Raw genomic sequence first — 25,096 nt, 5'->3', positions numbered from 1 at the left:
GAGGCGCAATCATTTTAGGTCGGTGGCGGCGGCTTATTATAGAAAATATCGGCGGTGGCTAAATTGTCGGCTCAATTTAAACTTTTCTTCAGAAATTAACCTTATAAGCGTTTATTATATTGAAAAATCTCAGTCTGTTATATAGAAACCTGTCTCTATATAAGTTTTTTCTGCAGAAAAATGAACATACATATAGTAGTTTTCACAATTTTAATATTAGCACAATATTGTGTGACAATACTTTTCAAATTACAATAACAATTTAATATAGTGGCAACTCCGTTCAATTTGGTGAATTTATTTGCCGAAAAATATGTGAGATTTCAATCTTTATGAGCGGCTACGTTTAAGCCGGCTCAGCTTTTGAGCCGAAAGAAGACGGCGGCGGCATTAGCCGCCTCCGATTTTAGCCGTTTCGGCTTGTATCTATGCTTGATAGACTCGGATTTGATGAAGTATACATCTTCCAATCAACGTATATACTTTGACAACAGTTGTTATTGAAAAATGTTAAACACTTTGATGTTCACCTGAACCAGGAGTGTATATTTTATTTTCCCTTGGTGTAGGTGCCAAAAAATCGAAAATTGACACCAAAGTGTTTATAATTTTCCAATAACAAGTCGTTGTCAAATTTTGACAACAATGACGACAACACTACGTTGTCAACATTGCAACAGATCGTTGTCGAAATCTAATTTTTATACAAATTCGTTGTCTAAATGTTAACAAACGTGGTAGGCTCCTTATTGACAACGGATTGTTGTTAACATAAAATTATAAATTGCAATTAAAAAGGACTTTTTAAATACAGTCTGCCTTATTCATAATCATTTATCAAAGGTTTATAGATAAAATTTTGTATGAAAATTTGTTATATAAAACTTTGATAAAAGTTTTTGAATAAGACCCAGTGAGTTGAAGTAAAGTTCTAAATATTATTCTACATCAAAAATCATTAATAATATTCTTAATTAATAACAACAAATAAAATCAGTTTCTAACCAAATATTTGTTATTGTAGCTAATAAGACAAAAATAATTAATTCATTCCTTTTCTACAACAAAAAAAGTTGACAACAAAACTTTTACCTCTGACAAATACTACAATAAGTTTTCTTAGAAGAACAACAGTCACAACAAAACTTCCTGATATTATTCTTAGCAAAAGGTGAGAGCTTTAAAACCTCAAGCAATTAGATTCACAACAATGTGGCATGAATAAATATTTATCCTTATTTCAGGAATAACAACAAAAAAAACAAACTAACTAAATTTTAAAATTTCTTCTATTGCCCCTTCAAACCTAACCATCAAAGTTTTCATCATTCAAAAAGAGAAAAAGTACTTTGAACTTAAGAAAAATAGAATCATCAGACAGACAACTAAACGAACAAACAAACTAACAAACTCACAAACTCGTAACAATTTATATTGTAATTAGGTAAATTAAAAGTTTTTCACAAAAAGACCAAGATTTTTGTTCTTTTCTTTTAATACTTTGGTCAGTATTCAACAGACAAACACCGCAACCAACCCCTCACAAGTTTTTAGTTTTAAATAATGAACAAACATTTGTGAAACAATGTTTTGTAAGAGCAGGAAAAACTTGTTATTTCTGGTGTCCTTGTTTTAAGTAACATGATTAATTGTTGAATTTTTTTGTATTCTTCTTTAAATATACATAGTATGTGCTTAGTTTAATATTGTATAAATTAATCACAACAATAACAAAACCGGCCACATTTATACTTACTAGATTTTAAAGTAAAGTCCTTAAAACATTGTCCTTAATTTGCTAAAATTAAAAAGAGAGCAAAAAAAGAAACAATTGCATGACCATTTTTCCAGTCTCTCACTTGTAGTTATTACACTTTCACTTATTTATTCATTCATTCATTATTTTCTTCATCTATTCATTTATTTCTTCTTCAAACTTCTAGAAAGCCACAAAAAAAACCCTTAAAAACTCACAAATATAATTCATGGGTAGAGTATGAAATAAAGCTTGACTGAACACTCTAAGCCGACTTTAAGAGACCCTTCATTTTTTGGCTTCAAAATCTCCATTTCAAAGTCTCAATATTTTTTTATCTTCATATTATAGACCAAGGACTTTACCTTGTATTTATTAATTGCTTATTTTTGGTTTATTACACGCATTTCAGGTGAAAAAATTATAAAACTACATTAACATCCTTAAAATTAGTTAGTTAGTAAGTTAGTTACTTAGTTAGTTAATTAGTTAGTTAGTAAGTTAATTAGTTAGTTAGTTAGTTAGTTAGTTAGTTAGTTAGTTAGTTAGTTAGTTAGTTAGTTAGTTAGTTAGTTAGTTAGTTTGTTAGTTAGTTAGTTAGTTAGTTAGTTAGTTAGTTAGTTAGTTAGTTAGTTAGTTAGTTAGTTAGTTAGTTAGTTAGTTAGTTAGTTAGTTAGTTAGTTAGTTAGTTAGTTAGTTAGTTAGTTAGTTAGTTAGTTAGTTAGTTTGTTAGTTAGACAGTTAGTTAGTTAGTTAGTAAGTTAGTTAGTTAGTTAGTAAGTTAGGTAGTTAGTTAGTTAGTGCGTTTGTTTGTTAGATTGCTCGTCAGTTAGTTTGTTAATTAGTTACTTAGTTGGTTAGTTAGTTAGTTAGTTAGTTAGTTAGTTAGTTAGTTAGTTAGATAGTTAGTTAGTTAGTTAGTTAGTTAGTTAGTTAGTTAGTTAGTTAGTTAGTTAGTTAGTTAGTTAGTTAGTTAGTTAGTTAGTTAGTTAGTTAGATAGTTAGTTAGTTAGTTAGTGTGATTGTTTGTTAGATTGTTCGTCAGTTAGTTAGTTAATTAGTTACTTATTTGGTTATTTAGTAAGTTAGACAGTTAGTAAGTTATTTCATTAGTTAGTTAGTAGGTTAGTTAGTTAGTTAGTTAGTTAGTTAGTTAGTTAGTTAGTGTGTTTGTTAGATTGTTCGTCAGTTAGTTAGTTAGTTAGTTAGTGTGTTTGTTAGATTGTTCGTTAGTTAGTTAGTTAGTTAGTTAGTTAGTTAGTTAGTTAGTTAGTTAGTTAGTTAGTTAGTTAGATAGTTAGTTAGTTAGTTAGTTAATTAGTTACTTATTTGGTTATTTAGTAAGTTAGACAGTTAGTAAGTTATTTCATTAGTTAGTTAGTAGGTTAGTTAGTTAGTTAGTTAGTGTGTTTGTTAGATTGTTCGTCAGTTAGTTTGTTAGTTAGTTAGTTAGTTAGTTAGTTAGTTAGTTAGTTAGTTAGTTAGTTAGTTAGTTAGTTAGTGTGTTTGTTAGATTGTTCGTTAGTTAGTTAGTTAGTTAGTTAGTTAGTTAGTTAGTTAGTTAGTTAGTTAGTTAGTTAGTTAGTTAGTTAGTTAGTTAGTTAGTTAGTTAGTTAGTTAGTTAGTTAGTTAGTTAGTTAGTTAGTTAGTTAGTTAGTTAGTTAGTTAGTTAGTTAGTTAGTTAGTTAGTTAGTTAGTTAGTTAGTTAGTTAGTTAGTTAGTTAGTTAGTTAGTTAGTTAGCTAGTTAGTTAGTTAGTTAGTGTGATTGTTTGTTAGATTGTTCGTCAGTTAGTTAGTTAATTAGTTACTTAGTTGGTTAGTTAGCAAGTTAGTTAGTTAGTAGGTTAGTTAGTTAGTTAGTGTGTTTGTTTGTTTGTTAGATTGTTAGATTGCTCGTCAGTTAGTAAGTTCGTCAGTTAGTTTGTTAATTAGTTACTTAGTTGGTTAGTTAGTTAGTTAGTTAGTTAGTTAGTTAGTTAGTTAGTTAGTTAGTTAGTTAGTTAGTTAGTTAGTTAGTTAGTTAGTTAGTTAGTTAGCTACTACGGAGGTGGGTACCTTGGCCTCCGTGGCGGACAATGCGTCAAGTGTACAGCATGCCACTGGCAAAAACATAGGAGTGAAAGAGAATGATGTACTCGGAGAGAGCTCTAAGCTACATCAGCCTTTCAATATAGGTGAGAGTTCCGACTCTGAATCCTCAGATGATAATAACAACACCATTATAGCAAATCCCAAAAAGGATGAAGTAGAGCAAATGGTGAAACAGGTGAGTGATAGCATAGCTAAACTACCTATTACTAAGAAAAGACTATCTGGAGCACAGAGGAGGAAGTTGAAAAAGATGCTTCAGGAAATCATAGTTAGTCAATCCAACGACACTCCAAAAGAAAAATTGGACTCTCTTACAAGATCTGAGGCAAAGAGGATCAGGTCTCCCGAGGAGTTGACAAATGAGAATAAACCGAAAAGAAAAAGAGCTCCCCGTCTTCTTATATACAGTCGAAGCCAAGCCATACTTCACTCAAAGGAACCTCAAGTCAGAATCCTGCGAGTAAGGGTGACAACGCCAAGATAGATATTCCGAAGGCGACCACGTCGGCGAAATCAATCTCGAAGGCACGAGTATCTCAAAAGAAGGCCCGAAAAGAGAGGAAAGAGAGGCTAACAGTGGAAAAGGAAAAGAGCCGCCATCTTACGCCAAAGTTGCCAGAAGAAGACACCGGGACGATCTCTGCTATGCAGTTTACGATGCCGGTAACCCGACAGGCAAAATTCCAATAGACCAACAGAGTAAGGTAGAAGATCTGGTGAACAATAAGATAGTGGACCACGCAATCGCTTCAAAGGGCAGACAACCAATAGAGAGCGTGAGCTGCGAGTTCAGCATGGGCGCGATGTTGATGAGATTGGCATCTCACCAATGTGTTAGCACCCTAAAGAACTTGGTGGAAAGTATCCCTCCTCCCTGGGACGGCGCTAAGCTGGGACTGGTAAAGAAGAGCGAGCTTCCGGTGCTCTTAAAGTCCACTGTATACATAAAAGGATGGGGCAGTAAACTGACAAGTGAACGTATACTGGAAATTCTTGGTGGTCAAAATGCTGAGCTGGCCGTGGAAAAATGGGAAGTCTTTTACAGGAAAGAAGAACCTGAGGGAACTTTATTTGTAATAGGTATCGACCAGAAATCTATGGCTAGTCTTGCCAAGAATAAAGGTAGGGCTTACTTCGCCTCTAAAGCTGTCATATTCAAAATTGGGAAGGTGCCGATTGGAAGGGCTGTTACAACAAGCCTCGAAAAGAACACTAAAAAACCTAAGAACACAGCATCAGTAGCAACTACTGATAACGTTGAGAAGTCAAATCCTAAAAGCGAGGAAGTTACCACTAACTCGCCAAAAGAAGGTACAGCTGCCATTTCCAAAATCGGAGAGGCGCCGATTGAAAGGGCTGTTAAAACCGCTCCCGATAAGGACACTAAAACACCTAAGACAGTAACCAAAGCATCATTAGCAAGTACTGGCAATGTGGAGGAGTCAAATCCTAAAGGCGAGGAGGAAATCACTCACTCGCCAGAAGACAGAACAGCAGAGCTCTCCAAAATTGGGAAAGTGTCGATTAAAAAGACTGCTCTTCCTATGCCTGATAGGGACACCGCAGTGCCATCAATAGCCACTTCAGGTTACCCGGAGGAGCCAAATCCAACGGGCGAGGAGGTGATCACTAACTCGCTGGAAGACAGTTTAAGTGGATGACAATGATTGAAGTTATCCAAATAAAACTCCATCGGAGCGAGACGGCCACAAACGCTCTGATGGCTAAAATTAACACAGGTAAGATACATATAGCTTTAATCCAGGAGCCTTGGACGATTCGCAACAAGGTTTCTGGATTAAATCACATAAATTTCCAACTTTTCTACGCTGATACAGGGTCTCGCCCGAGAACATGTATCTTATGCCACAAGAACTTATGTTTTCTTCTCTCAACAGGATTATCTACATCGGATGCAACGGTGCTGAAGCAAGGTCGTGGCAACATATACCTTGCATCTGTTTACCTGCCTTTCGATTCTCCGACACTACCACCAACGTCGGAGCTGATGAAACTGGTCGAAGAGGCACAAAGGAAAAATAAGAAAATTGTAATAGGTTGTGATGCCAACTCCCACCATGTAGCTTGGGGTAGTACAAACACCAATCGCAGAGGACAAGCCCTCATGGATTTCCTTAATACTAAAGACTTGATAACATCGAACTTAGGTAATAAAGCTACCTTCGTCAATAGAATCAGAGAAGAAGTATTAGATATAACTATATGTTCAGAAGAGCTTATAAACGAAATTCAGGATTGGAGGGTTTCCGACGAGCACTCCTTTTCTGACCATCGGTACATAAGATTCAAAATACTACGGCCGCCACCAAAGCCGATAAATTTTCGGAATAAGTCTAAAACTAATTGGACAATGTTCGGTTCCTTACTAAAGAACCGTTTATGTCAGGACACTGTTCAATGTCGAAATAAAGAGGACATAGACGCCAAAGTAGAAATGCTCACAAGTGCCTTGGTTGAATCGTTCGAGGACAGCTGCCCTCTGCGAGAGCGGAGATCTGCCCAGGAGAAACCCTGGGTAACCGGGGAGATCCGGAACCTTGGTAAGACTCTTCGCAAACTATTTAACCGGGCACGGCGTAAAAAGACCGCAGTATACTGGGATGAGTATCGTAGTAAACTTGGTGAATATAAAAAAGTTGTTCGTAAAGCCAAACGAGACTCCTGGAAACTTTTCTGTGAACAGGTAGACAGCGTAAATGACGTATCGAAGATAAAAAAATTCCTATCCAAAACTCATGTCCAACCGGAATCTATGGTCGATGACACGGGCAAGAGGCTGGAGGATATGGAGGAGACAATGAAACTCCTAATAGACTCTCATTTCCCACCAGGTATATCGAATAACATAGACGAACCGATATTGGAGGAAGAGGAGGCAAACACGAAAATTGTAATTACACCTGATATGGTTAAAGGGGCAATCAAGAGCTTCGCTCCCTATAAAGCTGCAGGGCCGGATGGCATTTTCCCGGCACTCTTACAGATGGAGGCGGAACTGGTCTCCGTACATCTGTCTCTGATATTCACTGCATGCTTGCAATTCACATATACCCCCATTAAATGGCAGGATGCAAGGGTAATATTTATACCTAAACCAGGGAAACCTAGCTATGCGACACCTAAGTCTTATCGACCGATAAGTCTTACGTCCTTCCTACTTAAAACCTTGGAACGGATTGTCGATAGTATGGTTAAAAGCAGTATACCCGACAAAGACCTAAAATTTAAGCAGCATGCTTATGTAAAGGGACGATCGGTGGAAACCGCTTTAAACGAAGTTGTTATCTATCTATCTATCTATCTATCTATCTATTTATCTACCTATCTATCTATCTATCTATCTATCTATCTATCTATCTATCTAGCTATCTATCTATCGAAGCCTTCTCAGCTTGTATCTTTTTAGTTAAATGCCGTAACATTGACTTGCCATTTAGTCTATTACGAAAACTTTTTCTTAATGCCGCAACATGCTATTTCACCTTATAATATTTTAAAGAAAATACATAAACTTGTCTTAAACACTTGATTACTTTTCTCATAAATTGTTTAAGTTTTGTTATTACCCAAAAGCAGTATAATAAACCATCACTAAACTTAATACTTTAAAGTCTAACTTTAAACAATCATAATATGCGTTTTGCTTTTCTTAACAAAAAAATTGGTCTTAAATCAACATTTACTTCAATACCTGCCAAATATTATGTGGAAAAAGTATCAGTTTTTTATATGCATTTCATTTCTGCCTTTAACCGGAAATGTAACAATGTTCCACTAACTTTATGTGCTGTGCTTCGCTTTCGGGAAGGACTTTTTTTTACATCAAGAAGCGAGCATACACCACGAACAAAATTATAATAGAAACTTTTTTTTGGATTTTATATTCATTTTAAGAAAAGAAAACAAATATATATATCTTTTATGTTGGCAAACTTTGTTTTTCTATACTCATGTTTTTGGCTGAATGATTTGAAAAAAAGTATGAAGTATATAAAGTACAGTGGGACTGAATCTTAAGTCAAATCGCTATGGGAATTGTTATGAGCTACTGCTAGTTGTAACAACTATATATTTTTTGGCCTCTCCTTGTTCAAACCTAGGTTTTTCTGAGATCTTTATGTCATTACAGCCAAACGGCTCTTTACTTTAGGCGAATTGGCCAAAAGCGGTTAAAGGACACGTCATCAATGTATACTGGACACATTGGAAGGTTAAACACAATCATCAGATGTGCGCGATCGCATAGTAGATACAGAATATATGGGAAACTTTAAAACGCTGATCCCAGATAGAATGTCTTGGTCATACGGAAAACTAGAGCAAATACCAGCAGGAATCCGTTGTTACACGGATTGCTCTAAGTTGGACGATAATGTCAGCTTGGGGTTCTATATTGAAGGTCGAGAAAACAAATATATGCCACTGTTTACCTAATCATAACACAAGCTTTCAGCCAGAAGTCCAATCAATAACGAATTAGAATAAATATTTACCGACAGCCAGAAGGCAATTAGGGTGAAATCAGGTGATAAAAGTTAATCTTAAAGCCTATTGGATTGTAGGAAAGCTTTAACTGAATACTCTCCCAGAGTTAAGGTTTACTCATATGGGTAACAGGCCACTCGGGAGTAGTCGGCAACGAAAAGGGCGAATGTAACTGCTTTAAAGGGGAAGAGAGCTTGCGGAAGTTAAATATGGGTGAGAAAATCTCATAAGGCCTCTTGGAAAAATGAAACGGTGGGTAGTACCACAAAGATCCTATGGGGTGACACTAATTAGTATAAGACGTGAAGTCTTCTTAAAATGAGCAAGGCATTCATCGAAGATCCAAGTACCTTGGAAGTGATTTTATTCTGAAAATAACATTCCTAACTAACAACAATTGGAAAAGGAAAAGAAAAGGAGCGCACAACAGGCCAAAAGGCATTAGAGTGAAATCAAGTGATATAAGTAAATCTAAGAGCCTATTGGATTGTAGGAAAGCTTTAACTGAATACTCTTCCAGAGTTAAGGTTTATATTTTATGGTACCAGACCACTCGGGAGTAGTCGGAACGAAAAGGGCGAATATAACAGCTTTAAAAGGGAAGATAGCTCGCGGAAGTTAAACTGACAAACGCATTTACATTCGAAGCAACAAAAGTGGTGAGGGTGAGAGAATCTCATAAGGCCTCTTGAAAAAATTAAACGGTGGGTAGAACCACAATGATCCTATGGGGTGACACTTGAAAGTGATGTTATTCTGAAAATAACATTACTGACTAACAGCGATTGGAAAAGGAAAAGAAAAGGAGCGCACAACAGGTCAAAAGGCATTTAAAGTGAAATCAGGTGATAAAAGTTAATCTAAGAGCCTATTGGATTGTAAGAAAGCTTTAACTAAATACTCTCTCAGAGTTAAGGTTTACATCATATGCGTACCAGGCCACTCAGGAGTAGTCAGCAACGAAAAGAGCGAATGTAACAGCTTTAAAGGGAAGAGTGATTGCGGAAGTTAAATATGGGTGAGAGAATCTCATAAGGCCTCTTGAAAAAATGAAACGGTGGGTAGTACCACAAAGATCCTATGGGGAGACACTTATTAGACTAAGACGAGAGATCTTCTTAAAATGAGCAAGGCATTAGTCGAAGTTAGATCCAAGTATCTTGGAAGTGATGTTATTCTGAAAATAACATTCCCGACTAACACTGATTGGAAAAGGAAAGGAAAAGAAGAGCACAACAGACCCGGTAGTGACCTTGGTGTATTTCTTCGAATTTGATGTACCATATATCCTTCTACCAACCTAACGTACCCGTGAACCAAAAAGATTTCATTGTAAAACAAAAACTTTGCTAAATTTTACTACTGTGCATCATTGGAAGAAAATGTCAAGCCGAACAGAAACAAATCGAATAAACAGCCAACTAACCATTGAACCAACCAATAGCCAAGCCAACAAGGAAGCCAGTAAACTATAGTGTCTGAACAGCGAAAATATAAAGATTAGTTATTGGTTTTTATTCCTACACAGGAATATGCCAAACCAATATTTATATTGATGGAAATTGTCCAATATTTGTTTGTACAAGATTTTGGCTGAATATCTATATATGTATACCTACTACCTAAAGTAAAGTGGGTGTAATTGTTTCCAAGTCCCATTATAAATAAAGTTATTTTAAATAATTTGTAAGTTTTATAAAGAAAAAAACCAAAAACTTTTATTCTTTATGTTTTAAGTCCACCAACTATAACGGTAATACCTAGTATCCAAAAAGTTATTTTTTTACGAGCAATACATAAAAATACACATACACACCCATACCTAAAGACTTTACGGAACGGAAATAAAACATAATTTTTAGTATAGTATGACAGTTTATAACAATTATTTTGAACAAAGATGAATCGGTATGTACATAGTTAGATGGGAGGTGGGTTGTAAGGTGCCAAAGCAAATGGAACTGTTTGTAGTCAAAAAGTTTTTGAAAACAAATTGAATGATATGGCGAATAAGGTCACAAATAGTTTAATAATAAAGAAAATAAAATAGAATTTAAGAAAAGTTTTAACTTTATGCAACATACATATGACCTTAAAGATGAATTTTAGACTAGTTTTTATAACCTTCACCTTCGTGAGAAGGGTATATATAAGTTTGTCATTCCGTTTCTATAATATAATTTTCCGACCCCATAAAGTATATATATTCTGGATCCTAATAGATAGCGGAGTCAATTAAGCCATGTCCGTCTGTCTGTCCGTCTGTCTGTCCGTCTGTCTGTCTGTCTGTCTGTATGTTTGTTGAAATCAGTTTTTAGAGGACCCATGATATCGGCGAGATCCGAATCTTCAATAATTCTGTTAGACATGCTTTCAGGAAGATCGCTATTTAAAATCAGCAAAATCGGTCCATAAATAACGGAGATATGAGCAAAAATCTGAGACAAAAGGTACTTTTGGAATATTCTATAATATTGAACCAAGGGACATGAAATTTAGTACGTAGATTTGGAATTAGATGAGAACCCATAAAAGGTAACTTTTTAATGCTTTTGCGTTTTTCAAAAGATACTTTTTGAGTTTTCTATAGTAATGAACTTAGAAACATGAAATTAAGTATGTAGAGTCCCGATTAGACCAGAGACCACATCAAAGATAATTTTTTTGGTACCTTTACGGTCTACAAAAGGTACTTTTAAATTTTTTATTTTTATAATATTGAACCTAGAGAAATGAAATTTAGCATGTAGGGCCTTGACTAGGTAAGAACCTAGAAAAAGGGACTTTTTGGTACTTTTTCGTTCTACAAAAGGTACTTTTTTGAATTTTCTATAATATTGAACCTAGAAACATGAAATTAAGTTTGTAGAGTCCGGATTAGGTGAAAACACATAAAAGGGGACTTTTAAGTAATTTTTCGTTCTACAAAAAGTACTTTTTGAAATTTCTATAAATTTCATAAAAGGGGACTTTTTGGTACTTTTTCGTTCTTCATAAGGTACTTTTTGAAATTTCTATAATATTGGACCTAGAAACGCGAAATTAAGTATGTAGAGTCTAGATTAAGTGAGAACCCATAAAAGGGGACTTTTCGATAACTTACCGTTTGGCAATTGGTATTTTTTTTACAGCCGAATATAAAACTCTTACTTGTTCCTTTTAAAATAAAAAAATAATATTTATAGCCTTATTCTCAATATCTGCATAAATACATTTTTTATGTTTTACCTATTTTATTGTCATTTGGAATTTGTTTTGTCAATTATGTTATAAATCATACAAGAAAAGTAATAAAATTATTTTATTTATTTCTTTTACAATACAAACACATAAAAATATGTTCAATATTAGGAAAAAGCAACATTTGTGGCATTTTTTTCGCAGTTGTTGTAAAGTTAAACAATAAAAGAGTAAATTTCAATTTAAATATGTAATATCGGTAATGTAGGCTATAAGAAATGGCTAATACTTTGAATTATACTAAAGTCTCTTTTTATATCCTTCACCTTCGTAAGAAGGATTTTGTCATTCCGTTTGTAATTTCTATAATATAATTTTCCGACCCTATAAAGTATTTATATTCTGGATCCTTATAAATAGCGAAGTTGATTAAGCTATGTCCGTCTGTCTGTCCGTCTGTCTGTCTGTCTGTATGTTTATCGAAATCAATTTTTAGAGGACACCAGATATCGAAGAGATCCGAATCTTCAATAATTCTGTTAGACATGCTTTAGAGAAGATCTCTATTTAAAATCAGCAAAATCGGTCCATAAATAACGAAGATATGAGCAAAAATCCGAGACAACCTCTAAAAATTTCATCAAAAACTGAGATTATTCATGCTCAAACAGAAATTGCAAAAAAAACAAAATACATAATCATACGGTAAATTTTGTTATTGTACTCTTTTTATAAAAACAAGGCAGAGCGAAAGCAGCAGAGCAAGAGTAGCAGAGCGAGAGCAGCACTAGGGTGTTGTTATTGGCTAGAAACATGAAATTAAGTATGTAGAGCCTAGCTTAAGTTAGAAGCCATAAAAGGGAAATTTTTGGTACTTTTTCGTTTTTGAATTTTCTATAATTTTGAACCTAGATATATGAAATTAAATATGTAGAGTCTGAATTAGCTGAGAAGCCATAAAATGGAACTTTTTGGTACCGTTTTTCAAATGGTACTTTTTGAATATTCTATAATATTAAACCTAGGAACATGAAATTAAGTATGTAGATTCAGAATTAGATGAGAACCCGAAAAAGGTAACTTTTAAGTGCTTTTTCGTTTTCCAAACGGTACTTTTTAAGTTTTCTATAATAATAAACATAAAAACATGAAATTAAGTATACGAGAACAAATCGATGGGAATTTTTTGGTACTTTTTCGTTTTGTAAAAGGTACTTTTTAAATTTCCTATAATATTGAACCTAGAAACATAATATTAAGTAGAGTAGAGTCTGAATTAGGTGAGAATCGGAAAATGTGAACTTATTGGCATTTTTTTTAAGGTACTTTTTTGATTTTTCTATATTGTTGAATCTAGAAACATGATTTTAATTGAATGTTAAGCCCGAAGTGAGTGATTTGAAAGAAGAGTTTTTTATACCGACTTTTTTTTAACTCACCATGATGAAGGTGAGTATATATATGTGTCGGCACAGAGGAATATAGAACTCTTACTTGTTTATACTAAAGACTTTGTGTTAAACGAAAGTTTTTTTATAAAAGTTCTCCCCTGAGTGTTAAGTGAACGCACAGGTGTAGTTAGTTAGTTAGTTATTTAGTTAGTTAGTTAGTTAGTTAGTTATTTAGTTAGTTAGTTAGTTAGTTAGTTAGTTAGTTAGTTAGTTAGTTAGTTAGTTAGTTAGTTAGATAGTTAGTTAGTTAGTTAGTTAGTTAGTTAGTTAGTCAGTTAGTTAGTTAGTTAGTTAGTTATTTAGTTAGTTAGTTAGTTAGTTAGTTAGTTAGTTAGTTAGTTAGTTAGTTAGTTATAGCAACGACTTATTATATTAGTTAAGAATTCGTCTTATAGTAAAAAGTTATCTTATTGTAAAGACTTTGTCTTATACTGAATACTTTATCTTATACTAAAGACATCGTTTTATACTACAGACTACGACTTATACTGATAGCTTTTTTATACCTAAGACTTTGTCTTATATTAGTAAAGAATGCGTCATATACTAAAAACTAACCTTATTATAAAGACATCATTTTATACTACAGACATCGTATAATATTAAAGACTTCGTCCTATACTAAGGACTCCGTCTTATACTCAAGACTGCGTCATGTACTAAAGGATTCCTCTTATACTCAAGACTTCATCATGCACTTAAAACATCGTCTTATACTAAAGACTTCGTCTTGTACTAAAGTCATCGTTTTATGCTATAGACTTGGTCTTGTACTGATGTCTTCTTCATATACAAAAGACTTTGTCTTATATTAGTTAAGAATACGTCTTATACTAAAGGTTTCGTCTTACACTGAAGTCTTTCTCTTATACTAAATACTTGGTGTAATACTAAGAGTCGGACATATACAAAAGACTTCGTCTTATACTGCATACTTCGTATTCTTCTAAAGATTTTCTTGTACTAAACACTTCATCTTATACTAACGACTTTGGCTTACATCAATGACTTGGTCTTACACTATAGAATTCGTTGTTTTGTAACCACTTCTTTTTATATGTATGTTTTATGCCAAAGTCTTCGTCACTAAAAATGTCATCTTATACTAAAGACTAAATAAAGGTGACACTTTTTGGATCGCGCCATATCTAGTGCATAATGCTCTAACTTGTTCACCAATAGCATGTGGTCATATTAAGTAAAACCTAAACACAGTTTAACACCTTATTCGGTTCAAATCTCTAAATTGTTTATGCTCGGCCAGCAGCTGATAAATGTCGAAGTATGTATGCGAAAAGTAATAGCAAAAAAATTGTCCATATGGTCATCTTAAAGAATTTTAAACAAAAGGCCCAAACTGTCATTGTACAATATTGAGACAATATGTACAAAACGGAACAGGGAAAATGTTAGAAAAACAAAAAATTTTTGATGTTTTACCAAAAATCTTTAAAACATATTTAACTTTTTACCAAAGGTAAAAATCTATAGTATTTTTTTGATTTTGCTCATCAATAAGGCAAAAAGACAACAACATTAGAAATACTGAAAGAAAATAATTAAACTGATCCAATTTGAAATTCGGTTTTTGCAAAAGAAACTACCTGAGTTATCTACGTTAAATAAAAAAGCAAACAAAATATGCCTGGTTGTCTAAGATAAACTGTAGTTGTTGTTATGTTACTATTGAGTTTTGTTTGTGGGTTTTCTTAAATCTCTTCCTTTACTTCCTATTGTTATCACTGTAAGGATTCTTTATATCTTTTGTGTTCATAAACATCTGCAGTAGAAAAATTGCATTAGATCGTAAGACGAAAACACAGCGCCACTAAATTCATACAACGAATCTTGCACAAATGAATTGATCTTGTATTTATCCTTGCGTAAGGATATTAATAGTGCAGCTTTAACTAAGGATTATTACCTGAGGTGTAACTAAATTTTGAGTGTTGTGTGTGTGTGTGCAAAATATGTGAATGTTGGGCAAATTTTACTCATGTTATAGTTTTTGTTGGCATGTGCTTTGTCTTGTGTTGAAAAAAAATGTCCTTATTTTTTGAATTTCTTATAGTTATGTTATGTTTTTGTCTCAAGCTCTAAAAGGGTGTGTAATTTTGTAATATAATTAAATTATGAAGATGGTTTTAAGAAAATTATTAATTAGATATAGATTTCATTGGAAACTATAATGGCATTTCGCAGTCCAGACTGGTCTATGACCATTTCAAAGAAATCTCAGAAATGACACTAATTAAATAAGTAACTAACTAACTAACTAACTAACTAACTAACTAACTAACTAACTAACTAACTAACTAACTAAGTAACTAACTAACTAACTAACTAACTAACTAACTAACTAACTAACTAAGTAACTAACTCACTAACTAACCAACTAACTAAGTAACCAACTAACTAACTAACTAACTAACTAACTCACTAACTAACCAACTAACTAACTAACTAACTAACTAACTAACTAACTAACTAACTAACTAACTAACTAACTAACTAACTAACTAACTAACTAACTAACTTACTTACTAACTAACTAACTAACTAACTAACTAACTAACTAACTAACTAACTCACTAACTAACTAAGTAACTAACTAACTCACTAACTAACCAACTAACTAAGTAACTAACTAACTAACTAACTAACTAACTAACTAACTAACTAACTAACTAACTAACTAACTAACTAACTAACTAACTAACTAACTAACTAACTAACTAACTAAGTAACTAACTAACTCACTAACTAACTGACTAACTAACGAACTAACTAACTAACTATCTAACTAACTAAGTAACTAACTCACTAACTAACCAACTAACTAACTAACTAAGTAACTAACTAACTCACTAACTAACTGACTGACTAACTAACTAACTAACAAACTAACTAACTAACTAACTAACTAACTAACTAACTAACTAACTAAGTAACTAACTAACTAACTCACTAACTAACCAACTAACTAACTAACTAAAAAACTAACTAACTAATTAACTAACTAACTAACTAACTAAGTAACTAACTAACTCACTAACTAACCAACTAACTAACTAAGTTACTAACTAACTAAGTAACTAACTAACTATCTAACTAACTAACTAACTAACTAACTAACTAACTAACTAACTAACTAACTATCTAACTAACTAACTAACTAACTAACTAACTAACTAACTAACTACCCAACCAAGCAACTAATTAACTAACTAACCAACTAACTAACTATGTAACTAACTAACTAACTCACTAACTAACCAACTAACTAACTGACTAACTAACGAACTAACTAACTAACTAAGTAACTAACTAACTAAGTAACTAACTAAGTAAGTAAGTAAGTAAGTACGTAAATAACTAACTAACTAACTAACTAACTAACTAACTATCTAACTAACTAACTAACTAACTAACTAACTAACTAACTAACTAACTAACTAACTAACTAACTAACTAACTAAGTAACTCACTAACTAACCAACTAACTAACTAACTACCTAACAAACTAACTAACTAACTAAAGTCTTTAAAATAAGACGAAGTACTTAGTAAAAACAAAGAAAATTGTATAAGACAAAGTCTTTAGTATAAGAGTTTTGCATTATCCTAAGACTCTTAGAGGAAAATTTTTATTAAACAAAAAATCTGTTTAGCTAAATTTTAACTTTAAAACAACAACTATTGCCTTTAATAACAACATTTGCTTTTAACATTTATTTTCCTAAATAGACTTTGACAAAGGACATCCGTTGTTGCTTACTTTGTTTTTTTTTTTCAAACAACAAATATTTTCTGTGTTACTGCAGTATCATTTTTAAAAATTTATAAAGAAAAACAAACAAAAAAAAAATAGAAAAAATATTCTACATACTCAGAGCCATAGAGAAAAATATGTCATGTGCCATAAAGCCTAAAGGTTACATTACATTGTTGCTGTTTAAGGAACTTTTATATTATTATAAAAAATTACTCGTGTTTTCATATACTAAAGTACTTTTTTTTTTTTTTTTGATGTCTTGCAATTTGTTTGCTGTTTCAGTTTCAGTTTCAGTTTCTTTTTTTTGCCATTTCGTCCTTACAACAAAAGGTTCATGTGTTTTTCTTTTCTTTTATTTCATTTTTAACATTTATTATAATTTTAACATAAATAAGGAAAATATTTTATAAGACATTTAGCATTTTTTTCGGGAAAAACTATGTGCCTTTAAGATTGCATTGTTGTGAAAAGAAATTGAAAATGAAGGAAATAAATTTTTTCGTTGGGTCCATGATTTGGCATTATCGGCAATTATCTGATGTTTTGTTCATTATAAATTTCTTATTTGATCTCTTAAGAATATTTGTGATTTGCCGGACTGTTGATTAGTCTATGGATTAGTATATAAACTAGTTAGTTTGACTAATCTTGACAAGTGTATGCACGAACTTATGAACATGTTTATGTGTTAGTGTGATAACTTGTCTTCTAGGGACTAGTTGTGTTTTACACAGTAACAAAGACTTACTTCCCTTGAGGAAAGTGACGACTTTAAAGTCGCAAAACGTTGACTCCACCTATCGTAGCACTTATGACCCTAATACCCAGCAGTTTCCGAAAGAGCTGATGAGTTTGAGAATGACGGCCTAAAGAACATCAATAATCCGTCCAAGGGTAGTAACAACGCAAGACTTTTTCGCTTTTCGGGAAAGAAAACGTGATTTTTTCAAACTTAATGACACGATATCTAGAAAATCTGATGTAATGGATAACTTCTAAAGCCAAATTCGGATTCAGAACTATTCAATTCTTTTAAATTTTGTTAGCCTTTTAATCTTAACAATGGGGTGACAACCCTGAAGATTTTTGAATGTTGACGATCTTGTACAATTGTCGCCGAAGCTCATCTTTATCAACATCATTATCTTTCTATATCATTATCAATAGTACAATAATTATCTTTCTATATCATTATCAGCATTGACACAAATCGAATAGTCTCTTTATAAAAAAGGATCTTTGGTTAAGTTGCCTTCTTTATCATCTTCTTACAACGGGATCGCCTGTAGAGTAACTGTAATAGGCCTGAAGGAAGATTAACCTTTCCACTTGTCTCTCTCAACCTCTCAAAAGATTCCTTATTAAAGGTCCATTAATCTCTGAAATACTTAATAATTTATAATTGCGATTTGGAAGCTAATGTTTTCGCATTTCGGACTCCGAAGGTATCCGAAGATTCGATCCCCTTACTCAGTAATGCAACAGCAAAACTAAGCAGCAATGTCAATCATTGCTGAATTGAATCTGGAATCAGCCAGCATGATCGCATTGAAAAAAAGTACATAAGTTATCATGATGTTTTACTTTCCGTCATACCGTTTAGATTGAGATATGGATCCATCGATTCTGTCATCCATTATATCTGTCAAGGACAGCCTGATCAAGACCGCCTTTAGAAATCTAACTAAAAGTGCACTTAGACAGTATTTTGGCACTTGAGCTAGGCCTAAGAGTCCTAGACATAAGAGGCCTAGGGGGTGTCACCGCCCTTAACTTCAATGCAACTCAGTGATGCAACATCATATATTAAACTGTAAAACTGAGAGTCATTAGTTTAACTTGACCTTGGAACCTAACAGCATCATACCATTGTACACAATACTCCCAGAAGGTTTGGAGTCCCCCAACTTAATTAGATCGTCCACTGTAATCCATCACTTCTGTCAATGACTGCTTTTGTAAACTTTCTGAAAGAGTGCGGCGCTGATTTATGCGATTGTTTGGGATGGTTGGCCCTGAATCGCTAGCTTGCTGTTGCCTCCTCTGAACGTTGCGCTTCAATTTGTACTTTGGCTGCAGTCTTGGCTGCAGTGTGCTAAGTAAAAATATACGGGTATCGGTAACGAGTTCCCTAATTTCAGAGGAACACATTCCATTATAGTATCTATAGTACAATGAAATACATCGCACATTGCGACGGTGCTTAAGTGAATCAATCAAGAGTTGAATACCCTACTGTCACCGATAAGTGTCTTAGCCCTCTCTTGTACGAGGTCGAGTAGCTCCAAAATAGACTTTGAAGCTTCGACCCATACATGGGAGTTGTATTCCATTTTCGGTCGGATATACATAAGTGGTGTAAATATTATAAAAGATCAGATGGAGTGAAGTATGTCTTAAACCGTTTCAAAAAACTGAGAAACTTGAATGTTTCTTTCAACAGTTGGAAAATGTTTTTAGTCTAACGGATATTGCACTATATTTTCATGCCCAGAACATTAAGAGTTTCTGATTCCTTACATCACCCATAAATATAGATTAACATTATCTGCCATACGTTTATGTGTTAAAAAACATTATTAAGTCTTGCGGGCTTTAAAATCCCATTCCGAGATTTTTATAAAGTCGTGATTAATCGTTTCATTCATATTGCGCCTCTTTGCCCTAATCTCTAGAGATCTGGATCTATATTTGAATGAATAGGAATGGCAGATATTGCTGTCATCGGCAAAAGAGTGGATAGAGTTGGAAGTTTGACAAAGAAAGTCATTTAAGAAGAAATAGGGTAGGGGAAAGAACGGATCCTTGCAGTAACTCTGAATTAATCATGAACTCGTTTGATGAGATCCCATCACTGAGACAGTTCGATCAAACGCCTTGGAAATATCTGGAGCTACCACTTTACTTTCGCCAAAATGGTGAATAGAATGACACCATTTCTCCGAAAAGAAGGCCAAAAGGTTTCCCGTAGTGCGACCTCTACGAAAGTTATACTGGCGGTCGTTAAGTAAATTTTTGATCTCTAGATATTTAAAAATATGGAAATTAAACAACTTTGTACAGTGCTTACGATGAGTTGCCCGAAAGATCAGTTTTGTGGTCTACTTGTCATTCTGTTTCTGAATTTAACTTTAAAACAGTACCTGTTTAAGGCAATATGCTTCATCAGTTTAAGAAACATATTCATATCTAAGGATAATGTCAAAATCTTTAGCATATCAATTTTTATTATATTTTAAATTTAAATAAAATTTTTTAACACAATATTATATCTTTTATTTAAAAAGAAAGAATTGAAATAAAACATGTAATATTTCTAAGTTCGGCTGTGTAGAATCTTATATACCCTTCACCAAGTATGTTTAAAAAAAACAGTTTTTATTTATTTTGTATCTCTGCACACATGTCAAACATAACATACACACAAACAAATATAAACTGTAGCAAAAAGAAATATTAACCGTTGTACTGTAATACCACCGTTAAACTGTATTACCACCCTCAAACAAATATTAGCTGTATTACCATCATATTACTGCTTTATCTCCTTGTTCTTGTTATACCCTTCACCTTCGTGAGAACAGAACAGCATGCAAACATACAAAAAATATAACCAAATACATCTACACACGCACATTTATCCAATTCACAGTGTTGTTGTTGTTGCTTTTTTAACAAAGCATGAAAAAATGTTGATTTTTTGATGAAATTTTTAGAGGTTGTCTCGGATTTTTGCTCATATCTCCGTTATTTATAGACCGATTTTGCTGATTTTAAATAGCGATCTTCTCGAAAGCATGTCTAATTATTGAATTATTGAAGATTTGGATCTCGCCGATATCTGGGGACCTCTAAAAACTGATTTCGACAGACAGACAGACGGACATGGCTCAATCGACTCCGCTAACTATAAGGATCCAGAATATATATACTTTATAGGATCGGAAAATTAAATTATAGAAATTACAAACGGAATGACAAACTTATATATACCCTTCTCACGAAGGTGAAGGGTATAATGAATATGATTTCCTTTATGTTAAAGTGAAGCAACAAAAAAAAATACATATAAACTGACAGGCTGATGAAAATTTATGAAATTTTACGATATGAATTGCAAAAATGTAGTACGTGCAGAAATAAAAATGTTGCATTTAAATCGAAATGATGTGTTGAAAGAAAATTTAAACAAAAGAGAAGGATAACAACAGATATTAAGGATTCATAACATTAACACACTAAAGTTTTAAATCAGATATACGTTTAGGAAGGAAAAAAGTCTGATCTGCAATAAGGATTCTCATCTGGCACTCGACAACATTTTGTTTCAGTTGATGTCATGATTGAACCAAGAAAATATATAACTTTCTCAAGGCATCATTCCCCATCGCCTACATCCCTAAACTTTCTGCTTCTCTTCTAAACCATTTAACAGTAATATCTTGTAATATTTAATGCTCCCTCAGCTTTATGGCACACTAACTGTCCGACTGACATTTATGTTAAAGAAACAAGTAATATTTCTATATTCGGCTGTGCCGAATCATATATACCCTTCACCAAGTATGTTTTAAAAAAACAGTCTCGGATTTTTGCTCATATCTCCGTTATTTATAGACCGATTTTGCTGATTTTAAATAGCGATCTTTCCGAAAGCATGTCTAACTGAATTATTGAAGATTCGGATCTCGCCGATATCTGGGGACCTCTAAAAACTGATTTCAATAGACAGACTGACATACAGACAGACAGACAGACAGATGGCTTAATCGACACCGCTATCTATAAGGATCCAGAATATATATACTTTATGGGGTCGGAAAATTATATTATAGAAATTACAAACGGAATGACAAACTTATATATACCCTTCTCACGAATGTGAAGGGTATAAAAACTAATGCAATTAAGGAACCGTACGAAAGAGTCAGACAGACCAATAGAAAGAAAATAAATAATGTTCTTAATAAGTAAAATTTATAAGATTTCGTTAAAGCAACAGAAAAAGAAAAAGAAAATCGCGCAAAAATCAAGCAGCCGTAACATTTTCATCATCATATTATTTTCCTCCTCCTTCTTGGATTTTATTAAATATCTACATAAGTATGTACTTAAAGTGTAAGATGGGAAAACACAAGAAATATTCGAGTGTAACTACTGACCCACACTTTATTATTTATTTATACTTAAAAAGGGACATATTTTTATAGAAATATAATACATAATTTTTAGTGCAGTTGAGTGAACATTAAGTGCCAAGCGAATTGACATACAAATGTCTAATGAAAGTAATGTAGAAAATGAAGGGATGTAAGAAGTAGTTAGTAGGTTGGTAGATAATAAATTTATAGTTTAATTTTTATTAAGACAACCTTGAGATTTCATTAATTAAGCAGCAATTGTATTCAAAGAATTGAAAAGTAGGACACCTAAAAATATGCAACACTATTTATTACATATTTTATAAATAACGGATTGTAATAAAATCAAAATCGCACAGTAGAAGCTGACTCGCTAACTAACTAGCTAACCAACTAACTATCTAACTAATTAACTTACTAACTAACTAACTAACTAGCTAACCAACTAACTAACTAACTTACTGTTTCCGGTACACAATATGTTCGCAATACTTCGATGTAGTGCATATCTATCTATCTAACTATCTATCTATCTATCTATCTATCTATCTATCTATCTATCTATCTATCTATCTATCTATCTATCTATTTATTTATCTATCTATCTATCTATCTATCTATCTATCTATCTATCTATCTATCTATCTATCTATCTATCTATCTATCTATCTATCTATCTATCTATCTATCTATCTATCTATCCATCTATCCATCTATCTATCCATCTATATATCTATCTATTCTTTTAAACAAAAATTAAAAATATAATACAACCGCACAACACCGATTGAGAATAGTACAAAATTTGTCTTAGCTATTTTTCTGACTACATTGACATATGTTATGTCATGACAATAATTTCATGTTTAGCATAAAAACGATATTTTCCTCCAAAAAGTCAATTGCACGATTAATTATAATGTAAATGTTCCATATTTTTTTATCTGGCAGCACTTTGGATTTTATATTTGTTTTTTTTTTACACATTTTAAAGCATTTTTTAATATCATTTAAAAAATGTTATTTTTAATAATATTAATTGCCATAATGTTTATGGTTTTAATACATGGCGCTTTAATTGTTTACAAACTATCCAATCGTTACGTTATATAAAATAACAACCCTGTTTTTAAAGTAATAACAAAAGATTGTTGAAAAATTTACAACTCACCACAGCCACAAGAATGAGGAGAAATAACAGAGATAAAGCGACAAGTATGGCAACATCATAAACAAGCGCACAAATTCAAAAAAATGAGAATTTCAAATGATCACAAAGTTGAGTTTTCAATTGATTTTATGACGGCAACAAGAGAACATCACGCAAGTGATAAGAGTACAGCGCAATTTTAACTAAAAGAAAAGAAATAAAAACCAAATTCACAAAAAAATGTTATAATTTTATAAAAATTAACAAAAAAAGCGTGAAAGTTAAAGCGCTGATATATACAAATTAAAAAAAAGAAAGAAATATATTTATTAAAAATAAATTAATGTTTATTCAATTAAAGTGTACGTGTGTGTGTGTTAGTAAGCGTTTCTTTTGAAAGATCTCATGTGTGTGTGAGGATAAAAAAACGACGACAACAACAAAAAGCAACACAAAAAAAAAATTTGCCAGCCATAGATTTTGTTGAGCAAAACGGGAATTAAATGTAAAGCAAAAACAACTTGAATAAAAAAAATTTAAATAAAGAGAGAATAAAAGCAAAAAACAGAAATATAAAAAACCACCATTTTTTCAAGAGGAAAAAAACGGGAATATAGAAAAATTACAAAAAAAAAACTTAACAGCTTTTATTCGCTTTTGTAAAAGAAAACAATTTTGTTAAATTTACAAACCTTGAATTTAAAATCAAAGTTTGTGGAAAATTTAACAAATTAAAAAAAGAATTGAAAATTAAAATATTTGTTTTTTTAAATAACTTACAGCTTAAAACAAAATATTAAAACGTGTTTTTGTTTAAAACAAACTCCCAGTTTCTTTGCAAATCCAGTGCATTTTTGTGTTTTCCTAAGTGTGTGTGTGTGTGTTTTAAACTATTTCAACTAAATAACAATGGCGGCTACACAAACAGCTTTTCAAATTGCTCAAGATTCGGAAAAAGAAAATCCTCGCAACATGCCTTTCAAGGAGAAAACCATGGCTGGCGGTAAATCGCATATATTGCAGCCACTGGGTGCTACTTTAGGTGGCGGTGTTGGCGTCTCTACCAAACAAGGACGCGCCAATTTTGCCGTACTTAATTCAAATGCCAATGCTCGTGTTCATTTAGCAGCCGGTGCCAACAACCATCACAACAATAATAAAGTGGTAAGTAATCATTGGGAAATGTTTTAAAATTTCCCTTAATATTGATCTAAGTGTGTAAATATGCAGACAGCAAAAAAAGTGGTTGATTTATTTCTTTTTCAATTTTGTTTTAAAAAAAAGTGAAAATACATATTTTTCGATCACATTTTGCTTTTTATTTTAGTATTCTTTTTTTGCTTTTGTTTTAAATGTGACGTCATTTTATATTTTATGTATCCTCTTGCATATTTTTGTTGTTGTTCTTCTTGTCTGCTCTTTTATTTGCAATGAGCAAAGGGTGTAAATAAAGCTGCCATACTGTCTTTATATCATTTGAATTGCCATATTTTTCAATTGCGCGCTTGCTCCTTTTTTGTCGTTTGTTTACCTTTTGTTTACTGTCATTTCCCAATAAGAGAAATGAACAATACGCAATTGCAGACGAAGTAAAATTGCCAATAATTGCGCAATTATGGAAATTATACTAAAAATTAAAAAAAGTTTTGAAAAAATATTTAAGTTTGAAAAATATTGTTAATTGCAAAATCAAGAGCAATAAATGTTGTTTATTTTGTTGACAAAAATGTCAAAGATTTTGTCAAAAGTCCGCCATTTTTCAGTCACCAGCAAATAGTCCAACTTCTATAAAAGAAAATTTGTTTTATTGGGAAAAGGAGACTCTATGTGTCCGAAAGTTTTGGGTTTTGTTATTGTAACAGAATTGCTGCGACTGGATATTCATCTTTTGGGCAAAACCTTTCAGTTGATACAGTTGTTGCTGAATTGATAATCTTTGGCCGATAGATAGAAGATAGATAGATAGATAGATAGATAGATAGATAGATAGATAGATAGATAGATAGATAGATAGATAGATAGATAGATAGATAGATAGATAGATA

The 25,096-nt window shown here is 32.5% G+C and overlaps 2 protein-coding genes across 3 annotated transcripts in view; both read left to right on the top strand.

Annotated features, from left to right (window-relative positions):
- The first annotated feature begins 4,929 nt into the window (after positions 1–4,929).
- Positions 4,930–5,790, top strand: LOC124420075. The gene is made up of 2 exons (XM_046951783.1): positions 4,930–5,587; positions 5,747–5,790. The coding sequence occupies exon 1, from the start codon at positions 4,946–4,948 to the stop codon at positions 5,507–5,509; it is 564 nt and encodes a 187-aa protein (XP_046807739.1). The 5' UTR covers positions 4,930–4,945; the 3' UTR covers positions 5,510–5,587; positions 5,747–5,790.
- Positions 5,791–23,177: 17,387 nt separating this feature from the next.
- LOC111684018 (G2/mitotic-specific cyclin-A) overlaps positions 23,178–25,096 on the top strand; it is a 41,828-nt gene continuing 39,909 nt past the window's right edge. Inside the window, exons 1-2 of one of the 2 annotated variants that reach the window (XM_046951782.1) lie at positions 23,178–23,556; positions 23,834–24,215. In XM_046951782.1, the coding sequence (XP_046807738.1) occupies positions 23,961–24,215 (255 nt within the window). In that variant the 5' untranslated portion in view covers positions 23,178–23,556; positions 23,834–23,960. Of the gene's footprint in view, positions 23,557–23,742; positions 24,216–25,096 lie in introns of those variants that run through there. The other variant, XM_046951781.1, reaches the window with a different exon arrangement.

Source organism: Lucilia cuprina, chromosome 5 (assembly GCF_022045245.1).
Source record: "Lucilia cuprina isolate Lc7/37 chromosome 5, ASM2204524v1, whole genome shotgun sequence".
In the NCBI taxonomy this organism is placed as follows: Eukaryota; Metazoa; Arthropoda; class Insecta; order Diptera; family Calliphoridae; genus Lucilia; species Lucilia cuprina.
This window is presented reverse-complemented; position numbering and strand designations above follow the sequence as displayed.

Excerpts from the sequence above, each read along its gene's own strand:
- LOC124420075 (XM_046951783.1), top strand. The coding sequence starts at position 4,946 with ATGGCTAGTCTTGCCAAGAATAAAGGTAGGGCTTACTTCGCCTCTAAA.